Source organism: Leucoraja erinacea, chromosome 34, assembly GCF_028641065.1.
Source record: "Leucoraja erinacea ecotype New England chromosome 34, Leri_hhj_1, whole genome shotgun sequence".
Lineage (NCBI taxonomy): Eukaryota > Metazoa > Chordata > Chondrichthyes > Rajiformes > Rajidae > Leucoraja > Leucoraja erinaceus.
In genome coordinates this window covers 8,085,277-8,109,269 of record NC_073410.1, presented here as the reverse complement: position 1 = coordinate 8,109,269, position 23,993 = coordinate 8,085,277, and the positions used below count along the sequence as shown (strand labels likewise).

The 23,993-nt window shown below is 44.0% G+C and overlaps 1 protein-coding gene and 1 long non-coding RNA gene across 3 annotated transcripts in view; one reads left to right on the top strand and one right to left on the bottom strand.

Annotated features, from left to right (window-relative positions):
• Nucleotides 1-1,451: 1,451 nt before the first annotated feature.
• pcbd1 (pterin-4 alpha-carbinolamine dehydratase/dimerization cofactor of hepatocyte nuclear factor 1 alpha) lies at nt 1,452-5,826 on the bottom strand. The gene is made up of 4 exons (XM_055661774.1): nt 5,634-5,826; nt 2,794-2,925; nt 2,618-2,698; nt 1,452-1,800 (listed from the first exon to the last, which is right to left on the bottom strand). Exons 1-4 carry the CDS (start codon nt 5,634-5,636, stop codon nt 1,705-1,707), a joined length of 312 nt encoding a protein of 103 aa, XP_055517749.1. The 5' UTR covers nt 5,637-5,826; the 3' UTR covers nt 1,452-1,704.
• Nucleotides 5,663-23,993, top strand: part of LOC129712966 (uncharacterized) — a 38,552-nt gene continuing 20,221 nt past the window's right edge. The window contains exon 1 of one of the 2 annotated variants that reach the window (XR_008726164.1): nt 5,663-5,800. This is a non-coding gene — a long non-coding RNA (uncharacterized LOC129712966). The remainder of the gene's footprint in view (nt 5,801-23,993) is intronic. The other variant, XR_008726165.1, reaches the window with a different exon arrangement.

Below are 23,993 nucleotides of genomic sequence, written 5' to 3'. Positions count from 1 at the left end.
CCATTTCGGGTCGGGTCCCTACAGTCATGACCTGAAATGTTGCCTATCATGTCCTCCATAGATGCTGCCTGACCTGATTAGTTATGCCAGAACTTTGTGTTTTGCTCAAGATTACAGCATGTGCAGTTATTTGTGTCTCAACATAAAATGGATCAGTTTCTCCCTCCAAATATGCTACGTGACCTAATTATTAATATCAGTTCCGGAACCTTTAGAAAAAAATACTGCAGTTGCTGGAAAACTGTGAATTCTTAATACAGCAACCAGCATTTATTTCTCAGGCCAGCCTGGTGGTTGTATCAACACCAATGTTGGTGAGCTAAACGGATAAGCCCTTAATCTATGCTTCATTTCCTTGACTGGAATTTGTGAACTGGTACCTTGTGAAATAGTTGGGCGTGCTTGGGAAACTGGGTGCAAATTTGTCTTGAATTTGCATCGTTTGGGATCAAGCTTCCACTAAATGCTATTTATATAATTGTCAAACCAGCTCAGCCAATGTAAATTCATAAGACATTGGAGCAGAATTAGGTAATTCAACCTGTTGAGTCTACTCCACCATACAATCATGACTGATCTATCTTTCCCTCTCAACCTCATTCTCCTGCCTATTCTCTGTACCCTTTGACACCCTTGCTAATCAAAAACCTGTCAATCCGCGCTTTAAAAATACCCACTTTGCCTCCACAGCAATCTGTGGCAATGAATTCCACAGATTCACCAACATTAAACTAAAGAACATTCTCCAACTGCTTTTTAAAGGTATGTTCTTTTATTCTGAGACTGTGCCCTCTGGTCCTAGTGGAAACATCCTCTCCACATCCACTTTATCCAGGTCTTTTGTTATGTGGTATGTCTCAATGAGATCGTCTCATACTACTGGGGTGCAAGCTGCCCAAGCTAAATATGAGGTGCTGTTCCTCTAATTTGCACTGGGCCTCACTCTAACTATGGAGGAGGCCCAGGACAGAAAGGTCAGTGTGGGAATGGGAGGGGGAGTTAGTGTTTAGCAACCGGGAGATCAGGTAAGTTTAGGCAGACTGAGTGGAGGAGTTCAGCGAAACGATCGGCGAGTCTGCTCTTGGTCTCACCGATATATAGGAATCCCTACCTGGAATAGTGAATACAGTCGATGAGGTTGGAGGAGGTGCAAGTGAACCTCTGCCTCATCTCCCACTCCCTCTCTCAATAGTCACCGACACCCAACTATGAAAAGCACCCAGTCTCTGCCTTTTGCCATTCAGCCAAGCTTCCCTTTAATACCATGGGCTCTCATTTTATTCAGCAGCCTCATGTACCTCATCTAATAAAATCCAAGTGAACAACATCCACTGGCCTTTTGTTTGCTATTCTGCTCCTGCTTTTTAGATTATATTTTGATCATTTGCTTCCATAGTGAAATGTTACATCAAGTATGCCTCAATGCTAGAGGTGTTTACATGACAAGTATGTTGTATGAATGAAACAGAGTCATTATTTTATTGATACAAGGCACATTTCGCTCACAATACATTAATACTGCCACTTGTAAACCAGTTCTGTTCAGTCAGATTTGAATACAACTTGATTCTATTAATAGATGATGGTTCAATAAAAACAAACACCAGCCTTTGAAATATGTTGATGGAATGCACATGTAATGAGCTTAACGCCACCTCATACACTTGTTGATTTGGTACGGACAACGGGTGATGTCCTTGGGTATCATTGAGCAACCATGGCCTCTTCCATGAAGGTTGCCAGTTTAATGTCTCGCTCGGAGAGCCCGCCACACTCGTGTGTGCTCAGAGTTATGTGGACCTGCAAAGAAAACAAGGTTCCAGTGATACGTCTGAAGAAGGGTCTCAATCTGAAACGTAACCCATTCCTTTTCTCCAGAGTTGTTGCCTGACCCGTTGAGTTCCTGCAACTTTTTGTGACTGTTTCCAGTGATATGGTTGTCCTCTCTTGTGGTTTTCTGAGTTGACAGATTGTGTTCCAAGACATGAAATTTCCATGCATTTCCAGCATTCCTTGGGTTTAATTTAGAGATACAGCATGGAAACAGGCCCTTCGGCCCACCGAGCCTGCGCCGAACAGCAATCCCTGTATGCTACCATTATCCTACACACTGGAGACAATTTACAATCTTTACCAAAGCCAATTAATCTACAAATATTTCAGGAACTCAGTTACAGCACAATCTTCCTTCATTACCATTTCTTCAGCTATAACTAACGGGCTTTCCCCAACCACTCTCAGGAGACACCAACATCATCCGACATCTGATTCTCCTTGTCTGCCCCAACACAGATTATTTTCATTCTCTACAGCTCATCCTATCCCTTTACTGCATAGAACATGTTTTTTTTTTTTTTTTTTACTTCTCCCAGTTCTGATACAAGGTCAAAATGAAACTAATGGCTTCCCTCCCCACAGATGCTGCCTGTATTGATGAGTGTTTACAACCTTTTTATTCCTTAACATGGGTTCTGATCAATGTTGCAATGCTGTCTATGGGAACTTAGCACATTAATTTGCTCCTGTGTTTCAAAAAAATTTGACCCTTTATTTGAGCAAAGGTAAAGCCCTTTTTCATGTCTTTTATAAATGTGAAAGGTATTCTGGAAATCTCTACCTTGTTATAAACATTGAACCATTCTGGGTGGTGATCCATTTTCTCTGCCTGTAAGGCCGCTCTCGTCATGAAACCAAAAGCCTTTATTTAAAAAAAACCATATAAACATTTAAGTGGATGTTATTTGGAAAACCAGCATGTTACTACTGAGCATTCGACCACTGATAAAACATCACCTGGTTGAAGTTTTTAAAGACAAACTCCTTGTAAATTGCATCTCTGCCCTCTACTTCAGCCCAGCCCACTGCTCGGAGGTTGGGGAGCAGCTGTTCACGCTGTTCGGGATTCAGTCTGTGCGCCTTTCCTGCCTAGAAAACATAAATTGGCGATCAGATGCACGAAAGATTGGTTTTAATACAATACCCACCGGCTGTGCTTATGCAGATAAAGCCTCAGTATCCTGGCCCATTTTTATTGCCAGGTCAACATCATCTAAAGACATTAAGTTGGCCATGCATTTCATTGCCACTTGTAGGAACTTGCGATCACATCCACCTATTTGTACTGATTTATTATTGTCATGTAGAGAGATACAGTTGAAAGCTTTGGTTGTGGTATTCAGTCAATTTGTACCACACACAAATACAATCGAACTATACCCATCTACAACAGGTTTAATTAGCAAGGATGTCGGGGGTTGTGGGGCGAAGGCATGTGAATGGGATTGAAATGGAAAGATAGATCGGCCACAATTGAATGGAGGAGTAAAGTGGATGGGCCGAATGACTGAATTCTGGTCCTTGATCTTATGAACAAAGAGCAACATCCCAGAATGGCATAATATATTAGAGTGTTACATATACAGTGTAAGTGCAGATGGATAAAAGTGCAAGGTCCACAATGAGGCAGGTTGGGAGATCGGGACAACATCCCAGTTTATGGAAGGACCGTTCAGTTGGCTGATAAGAGAAAGAAGCTGTTCCTGAATCTGGTCACTCTCATTTGCACTAATTTACATATATCAAACTAACTTTAATCTCAACTGGGTGGAGTTTCTGGGACATCCTGACCCCTTCACATTGTGGCATCTATACTGTATCTAATTATCAGACTGATTTGATGACAACACTGATCAGTTCCAGCAGACCTTCAATCTTTGAGTGTGCTAGTCAGAGAGTTCAGCAGAAGAGTGTAGATGCATTTCAAGTTGGCTGTGGGGAGATCACTGGGCAAGTATACCAAGTTGCAACATGTTTAAGAAGGAACTGCAGATGCTGGAAAATCGAAGGTAGACAAAAATGCTGGAGAAACTCAGCGGGTGTGGCAGCATCTATGGAGCGAAGGAAAAAGGCAACGTTTACGGGCCGAAAACCGAAACGTTGTCTTTTTTCTTTCGCTCCATAGATGCTGCTGCACCCGCTGAGTTTCCCCAGCATTTTTGTCTACCAAGTTGCAACATTGTATTTTATATTCTATTCTGAAGGAATAGGATCAGACACCAAATGACACATTATTCCGATACATTAGATGGACGCTCACAAGATGTGAAATGTAGAGAGAGGTGACACATTACAAGCTTTAGTGTCAAACATTTATGTTTTTTGTACAAATGTTGTGATTTCTAGAGTTTACTTTTGGATTGGAATATAGGAAAACTCTACCACCTACATTTTGAAAAGAAATGACCGTCGAAGGTTTCTCCAAAGCCTATCAGAGGATGTTTGTGGCTTTCAGTCTGAAGGGTCTCAACACAAAACCTCACCCATTCCTTCTCTCCAGAGATGCTGCATGTTCCGCTGAGTTATTCCAACATTTTGTGTCTATCAGTCAGAGGATATTGTTGTTGTTGTTGTTGTGGATAGGGTCAACCTGCTGAATGTCCCCAGCATTTACTCTGTGTGTTTTTCACTCTTTGATTTAAGTATGGCCACATTGCCCGACCCCCCCCCCCCCCCCCCCCAAAACATCCCACCCCAACCGATCAACAAAGCCGCTTAATTCAATTAGTTGTCTGCAACCGTTCCACAATGTTATCTCTGTGCAAAGACTGTAAATGTTTGCGGCCCTGTTAAAATTTGACTTGGAGTAAATACACAGCCCCACGATCATTGGACTTACCTACCCAAAAATAACAAACCCGATGGTGCTCGCATCGGCCAAGTATCACAGCAACCGCTGCGTTATCAGTACATGACGAACCTCTGTGTCCCTCACAGAAAGAAAGCCAATAAGAGTAAGCACGTTTTACATGCTCTGAACGCAGACATTTACCCTGTACCGACCAGCAACCGTGCAGAAATGCACGACAGACACACAAGGCAGCGGGTCAGGCAGTATCTCTGGTCAGGAGAGAAGGAATAGGTGATGTTTCAGCAAGATCTGAAGAAGGGTCTCTCTCGACCTGAGACGTCAGCTGTTTCTTTTCTCCAGAGATGTTGCCTGACCCGCTGAGTTACTCCAGGTGTTTGTGTCAATCGTCGGTTTAAACCAGTTTCTGCAGTTCCTTCCAACACATGCAGCAATGTAGTCAGGATAATAAACCACGCACCCCCACCCCCCAGCACATTCAGTGGATGTCAAACTGTATCAAACTGGAATCAATGAAGGGCTAAAACTGACACTAAGTCAGATTGATTTCCACAATCCGTTGTCAGTCAGCAGATCTTAAAAGAAACTCACTTTAACAAGATGGAGAGGAAGGAACTGTAGATGCTGGTTTCACCTAAGATAGACGCAAAAAGCTGGAGTAATTCACCGGTTCGGGCAGCATCTCTGGATAAAAGGAACTAGGTGACTTTTAGAAGGGTTCGACCCGAAACTTAACCTGTTCCTTTTCTCGGGAGATGCTGCATAACAAGAAGTGTTTAATGTTAATGCATCTTCAAGGCGGTAGATTCCACATTTATTTGAAATAACTTGCTCTGCTTTCTATTCGGGTCTACTGTTGTTTTCCAATGCGCACCGTGATTTTTTAATTTTTTTACATCTTTGATGTCTGTCGCACGTTTGAAGCTGTAAAATCTTTAAAAAAAAAACAAAAAAAATCAGACGCAGATTCAAGGTGCGAAATACTTACCATTTGCAATTCCGCCGTTCACGCTGGCCCGGCCCCGAGGATTTCACAGCGAGTCCAGGCTCCGAACCCGGCAGCTGACAGCTGGGCTTGTTGATACAAGCACGGTCACTTACACTGGACCTGCAGTGTGGCGGCAGGGAAGACCAGTCAGTGTTCATGCACAACAGGTAAAGCAACGCAGTGTGGGTGGGGACAGAGGGAGAGGGAGAGAGACAGAGAAAGGAATGTGTGTGTGTTTCACCAACAAACGAACCATTTAAAAAAAACAAATGCCCGAACCCGCAAAGATTGCAATTGCACTCACGCCAATTACGATCAAAATGGTTGCATTCTTGTTGTTTGCAAAAGAGAGTTTGCTTGTAAGCAGTATGTAAGGACACCTAAGGTTGGGTCCTCGCAGGCTGTGGCAGGGCAGGTCTCTATCCAATGACTGCATCACAACATCTACAGTACAAAGTTCCCTGTTTATGTGATGCATGGCCCTTTTAATTGAATTCATGTCTTCAGTAACTATTCCCCCCCCCCCACCTGCTAAACAATTCTCACCATCCATGATAAAAGCTTGTGTGTGGAGTATTCTGCTTATTTAAAAATATATATTATTGGTGTTGTTTGATTACAAAAGGAATTTAAAACAATGTCTAACTTTCTAGTTGAAATATAAATTGTATTTCTGATAAGCTATATACAAAGCAATAACAGTGCAATACTCTTTAATGAATTCTTAGTACCTTTGCATTCTGTGGTGCTGCCGTTATACCCCTCTCCCTCTACTCTTATTCATACATAGCTCCATCGCCACTCATGTGAGGGTGTTTGATGGTCTGTATGAGGGTCTGTCATTGCTGGACTGCCCCTTTGAATGAAATTTGCTGACAGCAAACCTGGTTTTAAAAAATATTAAAAAAACATTAAAAAAAAAAAAAACTGCCCTTGTACTCATTAGGTTTAAATGCAACAGGATGTTTCATAGTGAGAGGGGAGTGTTGGATCTGTCTGGAGAGGTGTGTTTGGGACAGTGCTTATTTTGTAGTCCAAGGGTGTCTGCATGTGATGCTTTTGGCTGCTGTAAATCAGTCTATTTTAGGATGTGCCAGAATGCACAGCCACAAAAAAAAGCAGGCACGAGCAACTGCAGATGCTGTAATCTTGAGTAAAATACAAAGTGCTGGAGTAACTCAGCGGGCCAGGCAACATCTCTGGAGGACATGGATAGGTGACTTTTCAAAGGTCCCGACCTGAAATGTCACCTATCTATGTCCTCCAGAGATGATGTTTGACCCGTTGAATTACTCCAGCACTTTTGAGTTAATCACAAAAAATAATTGTTTTGGGGGAAGCTTTTGAAGAAAAGTGTTAGTGCAAGGATTACATGCAGGATTTCTGGCAGGATTACCTTGCAGAAGATGCTGACTATCTTTGTGTTTTTGGTTGCAGATATTAAGAGCAACAGCAAATTCAATTTTAAAGCATATTTTAACATTATGAAATGCTCCAGGTTCTTGACAAAGCTAACAATTGTAGAAGGAAATAATAAGGCAATGGCTAAAAGTGTTGTTGAAGGTGTGAGATTTTCTTAAAGGAGTGTTGGTAACGGTGGAGGGGGAGCTGGTGATGTTGAGGCTGGGAATTTCAGAGTCTGGAGTCTTGGCAGCTGCAGTCAGGATCAGAATTGAGGAGATGTCTACACCCTTGGTGTGGGGAATTGGGGGCAGGAAGAGGAGAGATGGGGAGATCCAGGAAGAGGATTGAGAACCTGGAGAGATTTGGAAAGGCAAATATATATATTTTTAAACCAAAGCGTTTATTCTTAATGAGCTGTGAGTGAAGAAGGACAGGGTCAATATGATAGAGGAGACCCTCAGTCAGGACATAGTCTGTGGAGATAGAATGGCTTTATTTACTGGGAGTGGGATGGGAAAGGCTCAGCGGGAGTGTTTTGCAATGGTCTCACCCTGTGGTGGCCAAGATGTGGGTTCAATGGTGTGGAGTCTGGCAATGTTGCCGAAGTCAAAATGGACAGAGGTGGCTTAGATTAGTTAATGACTTGTGGCTGATTGCAGACAAATGCATCTCACATCTTGTTTCACTGAAGCAGTACTAGCTGTTATTCAATAATCAGCAATGTAAATCACTCAGAGTGATCAATAAACAATTGCACGCTTTCCCACCGCTGTGTTTTAGCATCCCATGCACAAAAGGATTAAAGTTTATAGCTTCCCAGCTGTTATCAGGCAACTGAATCATCCTACCACAACTAGAGAGCAGTGCTGAACTACTATCTACCTCATTGGAGACCCTGAGACTAACTTTGATCGGACTTTGCTGGTTTTACCTTGCACCAAATGTTATTCCCTTATCAAGTATCTCTACGCTGTAAATGGCTCTATAGTAATCATGTTTTATCTTTCTGCTGACAGGTTAGCACACAACAAAACGCTTTTCCCTGTACCTCAGTACACGTGACAACAAACAAAACTAAACTAAAGATAGACACAAAAAGCTGGAGTAACACAGCGGGACAGGCAGGATCGCTATATCTCTCATTTCCCTTATCCCTAACCAGTCTGAGGAAAGGTCTAGACCCGAAACGTCACCCATTCCTCTCCAGAGATGCTGCCTGTCCCGCTGAGTTACTCCAGCTTTTTGTGTCTATCTTCGGTTTAAACCAGCATCTGCAGTTCCTTCCTAAACTAAACTAAACGCAGCCCCTGTATAATTGAGAAAGATCACAAAGTAATGATGGTGTCTGTGTTTTGCAGTTACCCAAACCTAGATTAACACTGGTCTTTGGTTTCCTGGAACATCACCATCCAGGGGCACGGTTGCTATGGCATTTGCTATTGTAATTATCATTACTGTATATTGTTTATTCTGTAAGCTTCCTGCAAAAAAACCCCCAACATATTGCACACAGCTTTCTATGCCTTGGAGGTGTTTGTTAGTACTTGCCATCCAGATATTTTTGTTAAATATAATGAGAGCTTCTGCCTCCACTACTTACCCATTTCAGATTTCCTTTGATTTGGGGGAAAAATAACTTCCTCAGATTCTTTCTAAATCTCCAACCTTATCTTAAACCTATGACTGAGGTATGAACCTGAGGTATAAGGGTACAGATCCAAAACATTATCTATCCATTCCCTCCAGAGATGCTGCTTGACCCTCTATGTGACTCCAGCACTCTGTGTTTTGCTCAAGCCTGTGACTTCTGGTTTTAGACCCCTGTGTTTCAGGGAAACATTTTTTATTGCCGATCTGTTGTATGCTCCGCAAACTTTGTATTCCTCAGTTGGGTCACTCCTCGCCCTCCCCCGCTCCATTCCCCATCACCACCACCTCATAGCCTCCCTAATCTCACCTCATCCCTGAAATTCTCACTCAGGCAATATCTGGTGATAATAATCTGTGGTCTCTTCAGGGCTGTCATGTTCTCTTAGTGTGGTGACCAGAACTGTGCACTGTACTCCAGCCGTGGCCTAAATATTGGACTTTAGATATGAATCAGCACTCCCCACCCACCTCTCTTCCCGTTCAGTACCTTAACCTCCTGTCTATCCTTAACCTTTCCATGGCTACATTGAAATATACTTTGTTATGGTCGCTATCTCCAAAATGTTTTCCCACTGATACTTGTCTCTGTCCTTCTGAGAAGTATTATAGAGTCATGCCTGCCGCAGAAAACAGACCCTTCAGTCCTACTTACCCATGCCGAACAAGATGCCCCATCTACGCTAGTCCCACCTGCCCGTGTAGTCCCATATCCCTCTAAATCCTACCCATCCATGAACCTGTCCAAATGCTTTTTTAAAATTTTGTAATAGTATCTGTCTCAACTACCTCCTCTGGTAGCTCATTCCACATACCCACCATCCTCTGTGCAAGAAAGTTGCCCCTCAGATTCCTCTTAAATCTTTCCCCTCTCACCTTAAACCTATGTCCTCTAGTTCTTAAGTCCCCATATTCTGGGTAGAAGACCCTGCGCATTCACCCTCATGATCTTATACACCTCCATAAGATCAGCCCTCATCTTCCTGCATTCCAAGGAATACAGAACTAGCCTGGCCAACCCCTCCCCATAGTTGAGGCCCAGCAAACAGCCTCGTACACAGTAGGCAAAGATACTAGAGGAGCTCCGCTTGTATCTTTGATGGTAACGCCCCATGTGAGATTGGCACGGTGGCGCAGCGGTAGAGTTGCTGCCTTAGGGATCTGGGTTCAATCCTGACTTCGGGTGCTCTCTATACAGAGTTTGTATGTTCTCCCCGTGACCTGCATGGGTTTTCCTACCACACTCCAAAGTCATACAGGTTTAGTTTAGTTTAGTTTAGTGATACAGCGCGGAAACAGGCCCTTCGGCCCACCGAGTCCGCTTCGACCAGCGATCCCAGCACATTAACACTATGTTACACCCACTACGGACATTTTTATTTACAAGCCAAATAACCTACAAACCTGTATGTCTTTGTAGGTTTATTGGTTGAGGTTTGTAGGCTAATTGGCTAAATTGTCCCTAGTGTGTGTTGCGTTGGTGTGCGACGTTCGCTGGTTGGCTTGAACACGGTGGGCCGAAGGGCCAGTTTCTGCATTGTATCTCTAAAAAAAAACTAAACTAAATCTTCTCTACACTCATTCCAACTTGCGTGGTTTGAGAATTATAGGCAGGGTTGTAGTAATGAGTTACTGATGGTGCAGACTGCTGCAGTGATGAATACAAAGGTTTTGCATATATTCTGCCACAAGAGGGCAGCATGGTTTCAATTACTCAATGCCAATGCCCTCAGGCTGAACATTAGCAATTCCTCCAGCTTTAATGTGAAGAGTTCCAAATGTTCCCCATCTTCTGGGAGTGGCAGCTCTTCCTCACCTCACCTCTGAAAAGCTTGGCACCTGTTAGTGTGACCTCTTCTCATCTTTAATGTTGGCGTACAGGTATCGCTCGGAAAAATCTATATTGCTCTCCATTGGAAGCCAATGTACCTTTTCTCACATCAGGAATACAAGCACTGAAGATGGATTAAACAACCTGGCTGCTTCAGTCTGCTACACTATTGAATGAGATCATGGCTCCAGCTCAATTTCCTGGCCAGTTCCCTTTAACCCTTGACATCCCAGAGAACAAAAATCTATCTCGGCTTTGAATGTATTTATTGATTCCAGCTCCTCAGGTTTCTCAACTCTCGATGGGAAGAAACACTAGCTCATCTGGCTCAGATTTTTAACCCCCTTTGTTTTGAAGCCATGCCCCATTGTAAATGAACCCACAGTGGAAATGTTCATACTTGACCTCGTCTGTCAGTCAGCTCGCGACTCCATTCTGTATAAGCTATCCTGTAATAGGGGACGATCAGCCTTGATCACAATGAATGGCGGTGCTGGCTCAAAGGGCCGAATGGCCCCCTTCTGCACCTATTTTCTATGTTTCTATGTAAGCATCCCACACAACTCCAACCTCTTAAACCCAGGAATCAACTTAATGAACTTTGAATTGCTTCTAAAGCAAGTGTGCCCTTTACATAAAACAATCCTAGTGCATGTAATGTTCAGGGAGTGATCTTGCCAGCCCCCTGTATGGTAGTAGAAAAACTCCTTCCCTCTGTATCCATCCCTTCTGCACTGATGGTCCACGTTCTATTTGCCTTCCTCATTCCATGCTCTATGTTCATGTCTTATGCTCTGTTCATGCTTCATTTCAAATGCCAGGACCTACAGATACCTCTGCGTAGGAACATACTGTGTCATTCTTTATTAAAACAATATTCCCCTTTTCTATTCTTCTGAATGGATAACCTCACAGTGCTCTGTCTGATTGAACTATGGTTTTGTGTTGCAGCCCTCTGGATATGTGCATTTGCTGATAAATTGCTGCACTGCTTATGACATCTTAACGATCTATGTACATAACCTTAAATCTCTTTGAATCTTTGCTGCTCCTAATTTTCACAGCCTTATGTGTACCAGCAACGGAACAGTGAAATTCTTAATGCAGCATAATAGGTCTGTAAACACAATTCTGGGTTCAATACTGACTTTGGGTGCTATCTGTACAGAGTTTGTATGTTCTCCCCGTGACCTGTATGGGTTTTCTCCAGGAGTTCCGGTTTCCTCCCACACTCCAAAGACATACAGGTTTGTAGGCTAATTGGCTAAATTGTCCCTAGTGTGTGTAGTGTTAGTGTGTGGGGATCGCTGGTCACTAACACAAAACACAACCTATAATAAATAAAAAATAACAATAAATGAATAACCCAATATTATTGCACAGTAAATCTGAAGCACTCAAGATAATCCGTAGTCGTAGTTTAATTAGTTGTGTAGTCTTCAAGAGTTTGATTGTTGGTGGAAAGATGCTATCCTTGAACCTAGAGGTCACTGTTTTCAGACTCAATAGAAACATAGAAAATCGGTGCAGGAGTAGGCCATTCTGCCCTTCAAGCCAGCACCACCATTCAATATGATCATGGCTGATCATCCTAAATCAGTACCCCTTCCTGCTTTCTCCCCATATCCCATGATTCCGTTAGCCCCAAGAGCTATATCTAACTCTCTTGAAAACCTCCAGTGAATTGGCCTCAACTGCCTTCTGCTGCAGAGCATTCCACAGATTCACAACTCTCTGGATGAAAAAGTTTTTCCTCATCCCAGTCCTAAATAGCCTACCCCTTATTCTGAAACTGTGATCCTTGGTTCCGAATACCTTCTTCCCAATGGTAGGAGTGAAATGAGAGCATGGCCAGGATGGTGTGGGTCTTTGATGACACTGACGTTTGATGATGTAGCATTTTGCCACAGTTTTATCCATTCTATTAATTTCTTCTGCAATTTAAAGCTTCCACTCCCACTGCTTATGGTGCTATCTGTCGGCCTTTGTCGTTAGAAAATGGATGCGTAATTTTCATGCTCACCATCATTTGCAGAAAGGTGTGAATGGTTGAGGTTCCAACACAGGGTCTTGTTAGGAAGCCGTTAGCAATGATTATGAGCACCTGCCCGTTATCTCTACTCAGTCCTCCCCCACTCAGTCAAATTAGACCCTAGCTACATCACAAACCATTCAATTAGCCAAACAGAAGGGAAAGAGGCCCTTCAGCCCATCAAGACTGTGCCATTCAGCAAGCACTCATTTGATGCTAATCTCATTTCATTTCTCAGCACATTCCCTTCAACTCCGTCTCTTACCCACACACTTGAGGGAAGTACAGCTGGATTACTTAACCTGCTGACCCCGTGATGCTGGAAGAAACCTGAGCAAACTGAAGGGCTTGTCCCACTTTCCCGAGTTATTCACGAATTCCCCCGAGTTTTCAAACTCGCAGGATGTTTGTATCGAGTCCGTAGGAGGCTGTAGGAGTTCGTGGATATATCGTAGAGGTTCGTTATGCCAGCCGTAAGTACTCGGGGCTATTTTTATACACGTGGACATTTTTCATCATGCTGAAAAAACGTCCCGACTTACCTGATGCCCCCAAGTACCTACGACTGGCGTAACGAGCCGCTATGATATTTCCACGGACTCCTTACGAGCATTCTGCTAGTTTGAAAACTCGGGAGAATTTGTGAATAGCTCGGGAAAGTGGGACAGGCCTGTAAGATGGTTACAGGAAGAAGAGTAAACTCTACACAAACAGTGCCCAATGACAGGGCTGAACCTGGGTTGCTGCAGCCACGTCAATGAGTAAATTATTTCTTAGTATTTGTTCAATAATTTTAAAGTTGTCAATTTGTATACTTTGCAATCCTCAGTGTTTAACTTCTGTTGTAGTTGAATTTGAAGGATTGAACATGTCTCCGTTGTATGTGGTTCTGACCAGCAGATGGCAGTACCACCCTACACTGGTGGGATTGGTGATAACGACCAGAATGCCAGGATTCCAAAACAATTATATTTTTAAGTTCTGGTTCTATTCATAAATGGTTATATATTTATTAGTGACTTGGTATTAACATAGTCATCAGCCCATGTTCTTAATACAAGATTTATTAGATTAAATATTCTCGTAGTTGCCTTGTTCAGTTTAAATAACTATTTCATCAACACTATTATATTCAATGCTACTTTTGAATGCATCCTAAGAAGACAAAGATACACACAAAACATATGAGGTCAGGTCATCAAAAACGGTCAAACAGGCTCTCAGTCTTAAAAGAGAGGGGTTTCAATCGGGAATCGCAGAACACAGGACCTTGGCAACTGAAGGTTCAGGTTTGGGTTCTTTACTGTCAAGTGTGCTCAGGGTCAGCGGAAAACATTATTTCCATGCAATTCATTCAAATCAGATAATACTACACACAAAAATACAATCAAGCTAAACTTAAGGCAAATATGGCTTTATTCTTTGGAGCGCAGAAGGTTAAGGGGGGACTTGATAGAGGTCTTTAAAATGATGAGAGGAATAGACAGAGTTGACGTGGATAAGCTTTTCCCACTGAGAGGAGGGAAGATACAAACAAGGGGACATGACTTGAGAATTAAGGGACAGATGTTTAGGGGTAACATGAGGGGGAAACTTCTTTACTCAGAGAGTGGTGGCTGTGTGGAATGAGCTTCCAGGTGGTGGAGGCAGGTTCGTTTTTATCATTTAAAAATAAATTGGATAGTTATATGGACGAGAAAGGAATGGAGGGTTATGGTCTGAGCGCAGGTATATGGGACTAGGGGAGAATACGTGTTCGGCACGGACTAGAAGGGTCGAGATGGCCTGTTTCTGTGCTGTAATTGTTATATGGTTATATGGTTATATGGCAATATACAGAGTGCAGAGTACAGTTCTCAGCATTGGAGCACACCTGATCCCAAGACAAAGTCTACTGTTCGCAATGGGGTAGAGGTGAATCAGACAAGATAATAGCTTATGGAAGGACGGTTCAGAAGCCCGATCTTCTTATCGAGTCCACACTTCTCGGCATCTGCATACAATGGTGTCTGACTTGCCGCTTCTTGTGCGTGGTGGTGGACTGGTGGAAACAGGGCCGCGACGTGAACGCTCTTTCCTTCACCCCAGAAGCCTGATACCAGAGATGAAGAAGCTGTTCCTGACTCTGGTGGTGCGTGCTTTCAAACGCCTGTACCTTCTGCCCGATGGGAAGCAGGGAGAAGGAGAACTGACCGGGGTTGGCCGAGTCTTTGATTCTGTTGGCTGCTTTTCCGAGTCGGCGTGGTGTAGGTGGAGTCGATGGTGGGGAGTCTGGTCTGTGTGATGGACAGGACTACATCCACAACACTCTGCAATTACTTGAAGCCGTGGCTGCTAGTGAAAGAGTGGTTCAGGTATGCCCGAGAGAGCTGAAGAGATTACAGAGATGGGGGGGAGGTGCAATACCACACGCACTGTGGCGCAGCGGTAGAGTTGCTGTTTTGCGGCACTTACAGCCCCAGAGACCTGGGTTCGATCCTGACTATGGGTGCTGCCTGCATGGAGTTTGCATGTTCTCCCCGTGGCCTGCGTGGGTTTTCTCCAAGATCTTCGGTTTCTTCCTACACTCCAAAGACGTACACGTTTGTAGGCTAAATGGCTTGGTATGAATGTAAAATTGTTACTGGTGTGTGAAGGATGTGTGGATCACTGGTCAGTGTGGATTCAGTGGGCTGAATGGCCTGTTTCTGCGCTATTTCTCTAAACTAAATCAAACAATAGTCAACACTATTATTCACGCCTCCCAATTCTGAGGCCATTTCTTCCCTCCTTTGTAATATCTCAACTCCCTCCTGTGTTTAATGAATCGTCCTAAAGAGAGGATGCCTGTCTCTCCCTCTTCATTCTGAAACGCTCCAGTGAATTCTATTTCATTCTTCAAGAAGTTGTTGTGCGCTGTACCAACCAAAAAGATTCTTTGAAATGTCGCACCAAGCTATTTAAGAGCGAATGGCCAAGGATTTAATAATGCATTGCGATCCATTGAGACTCTAGGAGCCCATAGGTATCTCCCGTGCATCAGCATTTCACTGGAACAATCCCATGTCCCTGTCACTACTTCAAGTATTTCTTATCAAGCAACTGAACCATTCTACCACAACTAGAGAACAGTCCTGAACTACTATCTACCTCATTGGTGACTCTGGGACTATCTTTGATCGGAGTTTGCTGGTTCTACCTTGCACCAAACATTATTCCCGTATACACTGTGAATGGCTCGATTGTAATCATGTACCGTATTTCCTCTGGCTGGATAGCATGCAACAACAGAGTTTTTCACTGTACCTCGGTGCATGTGACAATAAACTAAACGGAACTGAAGGATTTCTCCATTTTCCTGTGCAGCGTTTGTTTTTGAGAAAGTGCAATGTTTTTCTGGCTCAATTGCTCCCCATGGCAAACATGTCTGCGCACTGACAACAGTCATTCAGCCATTATATCTTTGTCAGAGGACAGAAACACTGAGCTAACTGAGAGAGGGAATTAGCCACAGAGTCGTACTGTCCAGGGATTGACACACACAGGGACGTTAACACCATTTACCTGGGCCAATGATGCAGGAGTGAATCATACCTTGTGCCCATAAGGTAATGTGTGTAGATTAATGCTTTAAATTCAGTCATGGGTTGTGTGTACAATTGCTGGTAAAGGCAACATTTATTCCACTGAGTGAATTGCTGGGCCATTTCAGGGCCATTTTAACCATTGAATACATTGTTCTAGGGTGGCGTGGCAGTGCAGTGATAGAGTTGCTGCCTTACTGCGCCAGAGACCCGGGTTCAACCTGACTACGGGTGCTTGTCTGTACGGAGTTTGTAGTGTACGATCCCCCCGTGACCCGAGTGGGCTTTCTCCGGGAAGCTCCGGTTTCCTCCCACACACTAAAGATGTACACTAACGTTGGTTAATTGGCTTGGCATGAAATGTGAGTTGTCCCTGGTGTGTGTAGGACAGTGTTAGTGTGCAGGGATCGCTGGTCAACACGGACTCGATGGGCCGAAGGGCCTGTTTCCGCGCTGTATCTCTAAACTGAACTAATGTAAAAAGTGTGGAGCTTTTTATAGTCGGGTGGGGAGGGTCTGGTCCACGGTTGTGAAATGGGTAGAACTTTATGGATAGTTGTTGACAAATTGATAGTTCCATTGTCATCATCACTGAGGTTGGCTTTTTGTCCCAGATTGATGTTATTAGGTGAATCCAAGTTATCCCACTGTCTTGGTGGGATTTAAGCCCGTCGCATTGATAGTCTAGTGAAGGCCTCAAGATGACCAGTCCACTAGTATGAAGATGGACACAAAATGCTGGAGTAACTCAGTGGGACTGGCAGCTTCTGTGGAGAGATGGATTGGGGGAAGTTTTGGGTCAAGACCCTTCTTCAGACTGACAGTCGCGGGGGGTGGGGGGGAATGTAGAATAGATCATTGTTAGCTAGCAGAAGGTAACAACAAAGCACACAGAGATAAAATGTGATCAGGGCCAGTCGGACTGGTCAGAGAACTGGGAAGGCGAGGGATGGAGAGAGTGTGAAAGCAAGGGTTACTTGAAGTTAGAGAAGTCAATATTCATACCACTGGGGTATAAGCTACCCAAGCAATATGTGAGGTGCTGTTCCTCCAATTTGCTCTGGGCCTCAGTCTGACAATGGAGGAGGCCCAGGACAGAAAGGTCAAAGTGGGAATGGAGGGGGAGTTAAAGTGTTTTGCAACTGGGAGATCAGGTAGGTTGAGGCGGACTGAGCGGAGGTGTTCAGCGAAGCGATCGTCGAGCCTGCGCTTTGTCTCACCTGCCATGATCTGATATAGAAAAAAAAATTCCATTTAACCTGGTTCTCATGCTCTCTGTGGTTTTTTTTTGTGTAGGCTGTTAGGCTGCCAGTAACTGGACCTCACCATTTCTATTTGCAGGTTGGTGATATCCAATAGCTTCTGCCCACAGTCCATGCTCGCTCAATGTCTAAGTTCCATTAATAAAAAAATATGGCTATCTGCTGCAACATTTCCTCTAAGACATTGGAAAGATTGTGAATCTGGAGCGGAAAAGGCAACATGACTTCTCATCAACTAAACTGTTGATCAGCGTTTTTGGGACGTCTTGTACGATTGTAAATCCCACTATGGTTGGTGGAATAGATCAAGATCTTCTATCCAATCTGAATCCAAGACCTTTTTGTAGCTCTTATTCTTTTGTTCCTTGTATCTTTTCATACCTTTCGTTTCCCTCTCCCCTGACTCTCAGTCTGAAGAAGGGTCTCGACCCGGAACGTCACCTACTCCTTTTCTCCAGAGATGCTGCCTGACCCGCTGAGTTACTCCAGCTTTTTGCGTGTATCTCCGATCCAAGTTGCCAATTGATCCATTGCCCGAATGGCCATTTCGTTGCCAGTCACGAGAAATAATGAACAGAATACAATGTCAAATCTTGAGGTTATCGATTGCAATTGCTCTGGAACTGGGTTCCCCCCGCCACAGGTACCATGTAATCCCGTGCTACCTGCTCCATGGTCGGATAGTCGGCGACTAAACCGTCTCCCCCACCTGGTTTGCCAGGTGAGGAGGGGGCTGTGGACCCCCAGCAGGACCAAAAACTAGACCTGTCAAAGGGCAGATGAGCTTCTAATGAGCCAACGGCCATCCACACTTCAGTAGAAGTTGCGATCACTGCCGTACATAGCATTTAATGCATTTCGTTGTCTCTGTACTGTACACTGACAATGACAATTAAAATTTAATCTGAATCTGAATCGGATTTGTAAGGAATGAAGAAAAACATGAAATGTAATTCTTCTCTCTCCTTGCTTCTCAAAAGAGAAGTTGTTCATTAACTTAATGGGTTTGATCTTCAACATTCAGAGTCCTAGGTATTCCCACCCAGGAGAATGGGTCTCAGAATTTAGACAGTGGTGGTGAATTAAATAGGAACTCATTTCCAATCCAGAATAGTATGTGCGTAGAGGGGAATATAGAGGTGATGTGTGTGGATTTTGCAAGTCTGGGAGGAGCTGCCAGAGTAGACCAGGCAAGTAAACTGAGTGCATTATAGAGATGTAGACACTGCAACCACTGTACTCCCCACTGGGTATTGGACAGGAGAAGAGTTTGTTTATTGAGTGTTTGCCTTTTGGCACACACTTCCCACTAGTTCTTGCCACTGTGTTTGATGCACATTGACATCCCCACTAAAGCATTTCCACTTCTGGCATGATCTCTGCAGGTTTTTAGCATGATTAATTAAACTCGATAGCCGGGAGGTAATGCAGTCAGTACACGTTAAAGTAATTCAAATTACGCATTTGTGTGTATTCTGTGATGCATGACACACATGAGTAGAGGCTTTGAGTGAATTGTTATTCGCTCCCCAATGCCGGGAAGTAGATGCTAACACTGGAAAGTCAAGAGTTGTATCTTAAATCACTGCAGTGAATATTAGCATCTCTGCACAGGAGAGTTATCAGTCACTAAAGGGCCTGTCCCACTTGGCTGTCATTTGTGCGTAATACGTGTCATCATTTACGCGCCACGATGCATGATGCACGAATGGTGCTCTTTATGCACGCACGGTGTGCGATGACATAGGCAGTGACGCGCAGCAGCGTGCGGTGATGTACAAAATCTTCGTGCGCCATCTGCATGATGCGCGAATGACGGCCAAGTGGAACAGGCCCTTTAAGCTTCAACCGATGATGTTTTGTCCAATTCTTGCTCTAAGCTTCTACGTAACTTCTTTACCATCCCAACATTTAAGAAACTGTTTGACAGGTACATGGATAGGACAGGTATGAGGGGATATGGACCAAACGCATTGTGGTGGAAGACTCGCTTGTCCAAACCTGATTTCTGTCCTGGGCCTCCTCCATTGTGAGAGTGATGCCCAGTGCAAATTGGAGGAACAGCACCTCATATTTCGCTTGGGTAGTTTGCACCCCAGCGTGATGAACATTAACTTCTCTAACTTCAGGTAGCCCTTGCTTTCTCTCTCCATCCCTTTCCCCTTTTCTCCCACAAGCCTTATGTCGCTGCCTACATTCTTTTCCTGTCCTGCCCCCTCCCCTGACATCAGTCTGAAGAAGGGTCTTGACCCGAAACATCGCCAATTCTTTCTCTCCATAGATGCTGCCTGTCCCGCTGAGTTACTCCAGCATTTTGTGTCTATCTTCGGTGTAATCCGGCACCTGCAGTTCCTTCCTACACATTCCTGACTTTAATGAGTTAGTGTTGCTTTTCCTATTGCACTGTCAAATTAGATGTAAACTGCTGGCGAGACTGCAATCCAAAAAGACTCTATGTCTGTTCCACTAGACGCTGTTAATGCGCGATGTCCTTTTATCGGGGATCTGACTGCTTAGTTTGATGTTCAGGCTGTTTAAAGGAATGTAATGGAATTGACCTTTTTTTGCTCTTTTTTTAGAATTTCAGAGTACTTGTATTTTGAAATTTATATATAGTGTTTCTGGGAATTTTGAAGCAGGCAGTAGTTCCTGGACCAATTTGTATGCAAAACACCCCGGAATGTTGAAGCTGAGCATATAGAATAACTTTATGGAGCCTGGTTGGCCAACACCCACATTTTGGTTTGAATTCTGACCATGCAGCAGATACTAATAATGCATGGCAGGAAATGTGCTGCCTGCATTACTGCATGTGTGTATCAAACCAATTTGGAGTTCTCTGTTTGAGATTGGATTCAGAACTCGTATATATAATACTGGGCTAGTCCATGCAAACTTCTCCTTTGGGAACAAGAGGGCAGTCACTGAGCTGTGCTGACAAATGACCACCTTTTCTTTGGACCCCCATCCTCGTGCTTGCTCCCTTAGTGATACAGTATACTAATCGGGCCCATCAGCCCACCAAATCAACCTCAATAATCAATGATTTATTGACGCTAATCCACAGTATATGGATACTCGATAAAGGGAATGATGTTCAATGCAAGATGAAGTGCAGTAAAGTTGGGTTAAAGAACGTTCGTGGGTCTCCAGTGAGGTAGACAATAGCTCAGAACCACACTCTAGTTAATTGGCTTGGTTTCATTGTAAATTGTCAGTACTGTGCGTAGGATAGCATTAGCGTGCGGGGATCGCTGGTCGGCACGGACTCGGTGGGCCGAAGGGCCTGTTCCCGCACTGTATCTCTAGATTAAACTAAAAAGCACTGCCTATTGATCCACGGCTGACACTGGATCCCCGAGACAGGAACAGCCGTGAATAGCCGAAATCTGAACATCACTGAGATATTGGATGCTGCACTCGGATCAGGTTGCTTTGGTCTTTGCTGCAGTCTTTGTTTCAAACCTAATACATAACTCGGATGCATTCATTACCACGTGCCACCGTGTTGACCTATTTTTAAAAATGCACTGTAAGTTGAATGTTGGCATCGTCTGCAAATTCCCACTATGCTCCCTGTGCACCTCAAGAAGGACTATTAACATAAGCGAGCAAGTTGCCCCAATCATATGGGATCCCAATGTACAATAACAACCTTTCCAAACAAAAAAAAGCTGCCCTCAACCATTTTCCTTTCTAATAACTCACTTTTTATCTAATTTATTATTTTTGCCCTGTTTCTCTTTGCTGTGATAATCTCTGCTGGGCATGGATCAAGTGCATTAGCAAGAGATTTTGACAATTTTTACTCCAGCTAATTCAAAACCTGGAGACTCAGCCGTATAATCAGATAAAGTGACTATGCATCATTTTAATTATTTAAGCACAAACATTTCAGAACAAATCTGCATGGCTGTCCACAATTAGTCTGGAAATCCACAATGCTTAAATGGATGACTGCATTAGTTTGCTCCGTTAAATATATGACAAAATTAAGCTTTCGGAATGACATTGTTAGTTACACTCCAGGCTCATGGCACCTAATCAAACCACCTTCCTTTTAAGTAATGTGTAGGAAGGAACTGCAGAGGCTGCTTTAAACCAAAGATAGACACAAAAAGCTGGAGTAACTCAGTGAGACAGGCAGCATCTCTGGAGAGAAGGAATAGATGAAGCATCTGATGAAGGGTCTCGACCCGAAACGTCACTGATTCCTTCTCTCCGGAGAGGCTGCCTGTCCCGCTGAGTGACTCCAGCATTTTGTGTCTTCCTTCCTTTTGAGTAACTTTTATTGGCTTCTGTATAAACTTTGCATAATCCTACAAATGTTTCTGGTTTGTGTTCTCTGCACATATTTTTATAGAATATTTTAGAACCACGATATTTGAATTTATGATGTCATTTGAACGAGGGGGAGATTGAAAATGCGATTTCAAGAATGGGAGGCCAGTGAATATAAAATAACTCAATTGAGGAGCCACCTCTTTACGAGAGGTGGGAATGTTATCTTTCAAACTTGATGAGTTTAATAAGAAATAAGTAGTCAGAGGAATATTGGTTAAGCATGTAAGGCGCGGCACAATAGCACAGATGGGAGAGCTGCTGCCTCAAAGTTAAGAAACCCTTCCAATCATACTTGGGTGCTTTCCATGTGGAGTTTGCACAATCTTCCCTTGGATTTCTTCCCACATCTCAGACGTGCAGATTGGCAGGTTAGTTGGGCACTGAAAATCCCCCCTAGTGTACAGATGAGTTAAACGGGATGAATGTGGGATTATTAAAACTTTTTTAACTTCTTGCTTAGTACGGGTGTCAGGGGGTTTGGGGAGAAGCAGGAGAATGGGGTTAGGAGGGAGAGATAAATCAACCATGATAGAATGGCAGAGTAGACTCGATGGGCCGACTGGCCTAATTCTGCTCCTGTCACTTATGACATTATTATAAATACACGGTTAATGGTTAGCATGGACTTGATGGGCCAAAAGGCCTGATTCCGAGATGAATGATTCTATCGTCATTCTTCATACGGATGGAAGGGATGCAAAATATAAGGTGGTGTAGAGGCTGACATGGAGCTTAAAGACTGGACGCATAGAAAATGATTTACTTCTCATCACCCCATTTACTCATCCTGCGTGCAAATCCTTCTTGATAATGTTTCTTCCAGCTATCCAAGAATCTTTTTTTTAACTCCACTTAGCAACCGGACTGCCAAGTCCTATAGTGTCTGTGAGTGACCCACTCCACTTTGTTGCTTCATGCCGAGGATGCACTGGTTGGGTTGCCCCTGGGCCTGGCCAAGCTGGCCATCCGCGAGCCACGGTGCCAGGCCGAAGAGGGCTCTGCCCGAGCCGGCTGCCCGCCCCTTTTCCGGGGTTACGTCCGTGCCCGGGTGGTGTTAGAGAGGAACTACGCGCTGTCCACGGGCGCCCTGGGAGATTCCTGGGACCGCTGAGCACCGCGGGGGGTTGAATGCATCCTTGACAAGGAATGTAACATAGTTGTATAGTAATTTATCGTTTGTCGTGTATTATGGGTTCTGTTTCGTTTTTTTACTGTACTGTATATAACCATATAACCATATAACAATTACAGCACGGAAACAGGCCATCTCGGCCCTACAAGTCCGTGCCGAATATTTTAATATTTGAATAAATATTTTCTATTATAAAAAAAAAAACTTCTTACAACCAGTATTGCCAGGCTCAATAAACTAAACTGATAACTATATTGGCGGGTGCCAGGCATCAAACACTTTGAATGCTCCCAAACCATTTAGAACGTAGACGAGGAAACACTTTTTCTCACAGAGAGTGGTGAGTCTGTGGAATTCTCGGCCTCAGAGGGCGGTGGAGGCTGGTTCTCTGGATGCTTTCAAGAGAGAGCTAGATAGGGCTCTTAAAGATAGCAGAGTCAGGGGATATGGGGAGAAGGCAGGAATGGGGTACTGATTGGGGATGATCAGCAATGATCACATTGAATGGCGGTGCAGGCTCGAAGGGCCGAATGGCCTACTCCTGCACCTATTGTCTATTGTCTATTGTCACCTTTCTGTTCCATCCAGAGATGCTGCCTGATCTACTGAGTTACTCCAGCACTTTGTGTTTTGCTCATGATTCCAGCATCTGCAGTTCTTTGTGTCTCCAAAAACATTTGTGTGTTTGGTGGGGGTATGACTGGCCCTGGGACCTGTGTTCACCGGTCACCTGCCATGCTTTGTCCCGCCCCTCCTAGCTTTCAAAAAAAAAATCTTTCTTCCACCCCACTCCCCGCACCTCCACACAATCAACCTGAAGAAGGGTCCTGACCCGAAACGTCACCTATCCATGCTCTCTAGGGTGCTACCTGACCCACTGAGTTACTCCAGCACTTGTTGTATATTTGGCATCTGCAGTTCTGTGTTTCTACATGGGGTTACATTCTCTTTGCTCTGTCTATAGGAGTCACCCTGAGATTCCACGCCTGCCACTTTAGCTTATTGCCCTGCTGCCACTCTGACCTCTCCTGTGTATGGCCTCCTGCAGTGTTGTAACAGAGTCAACGCGATCTCCAGGAGCGGGATTATCTTTTGCCTGGGCAGCACTCCGAACTGAATATCGAATTCTCCAACAATAGGTAGCT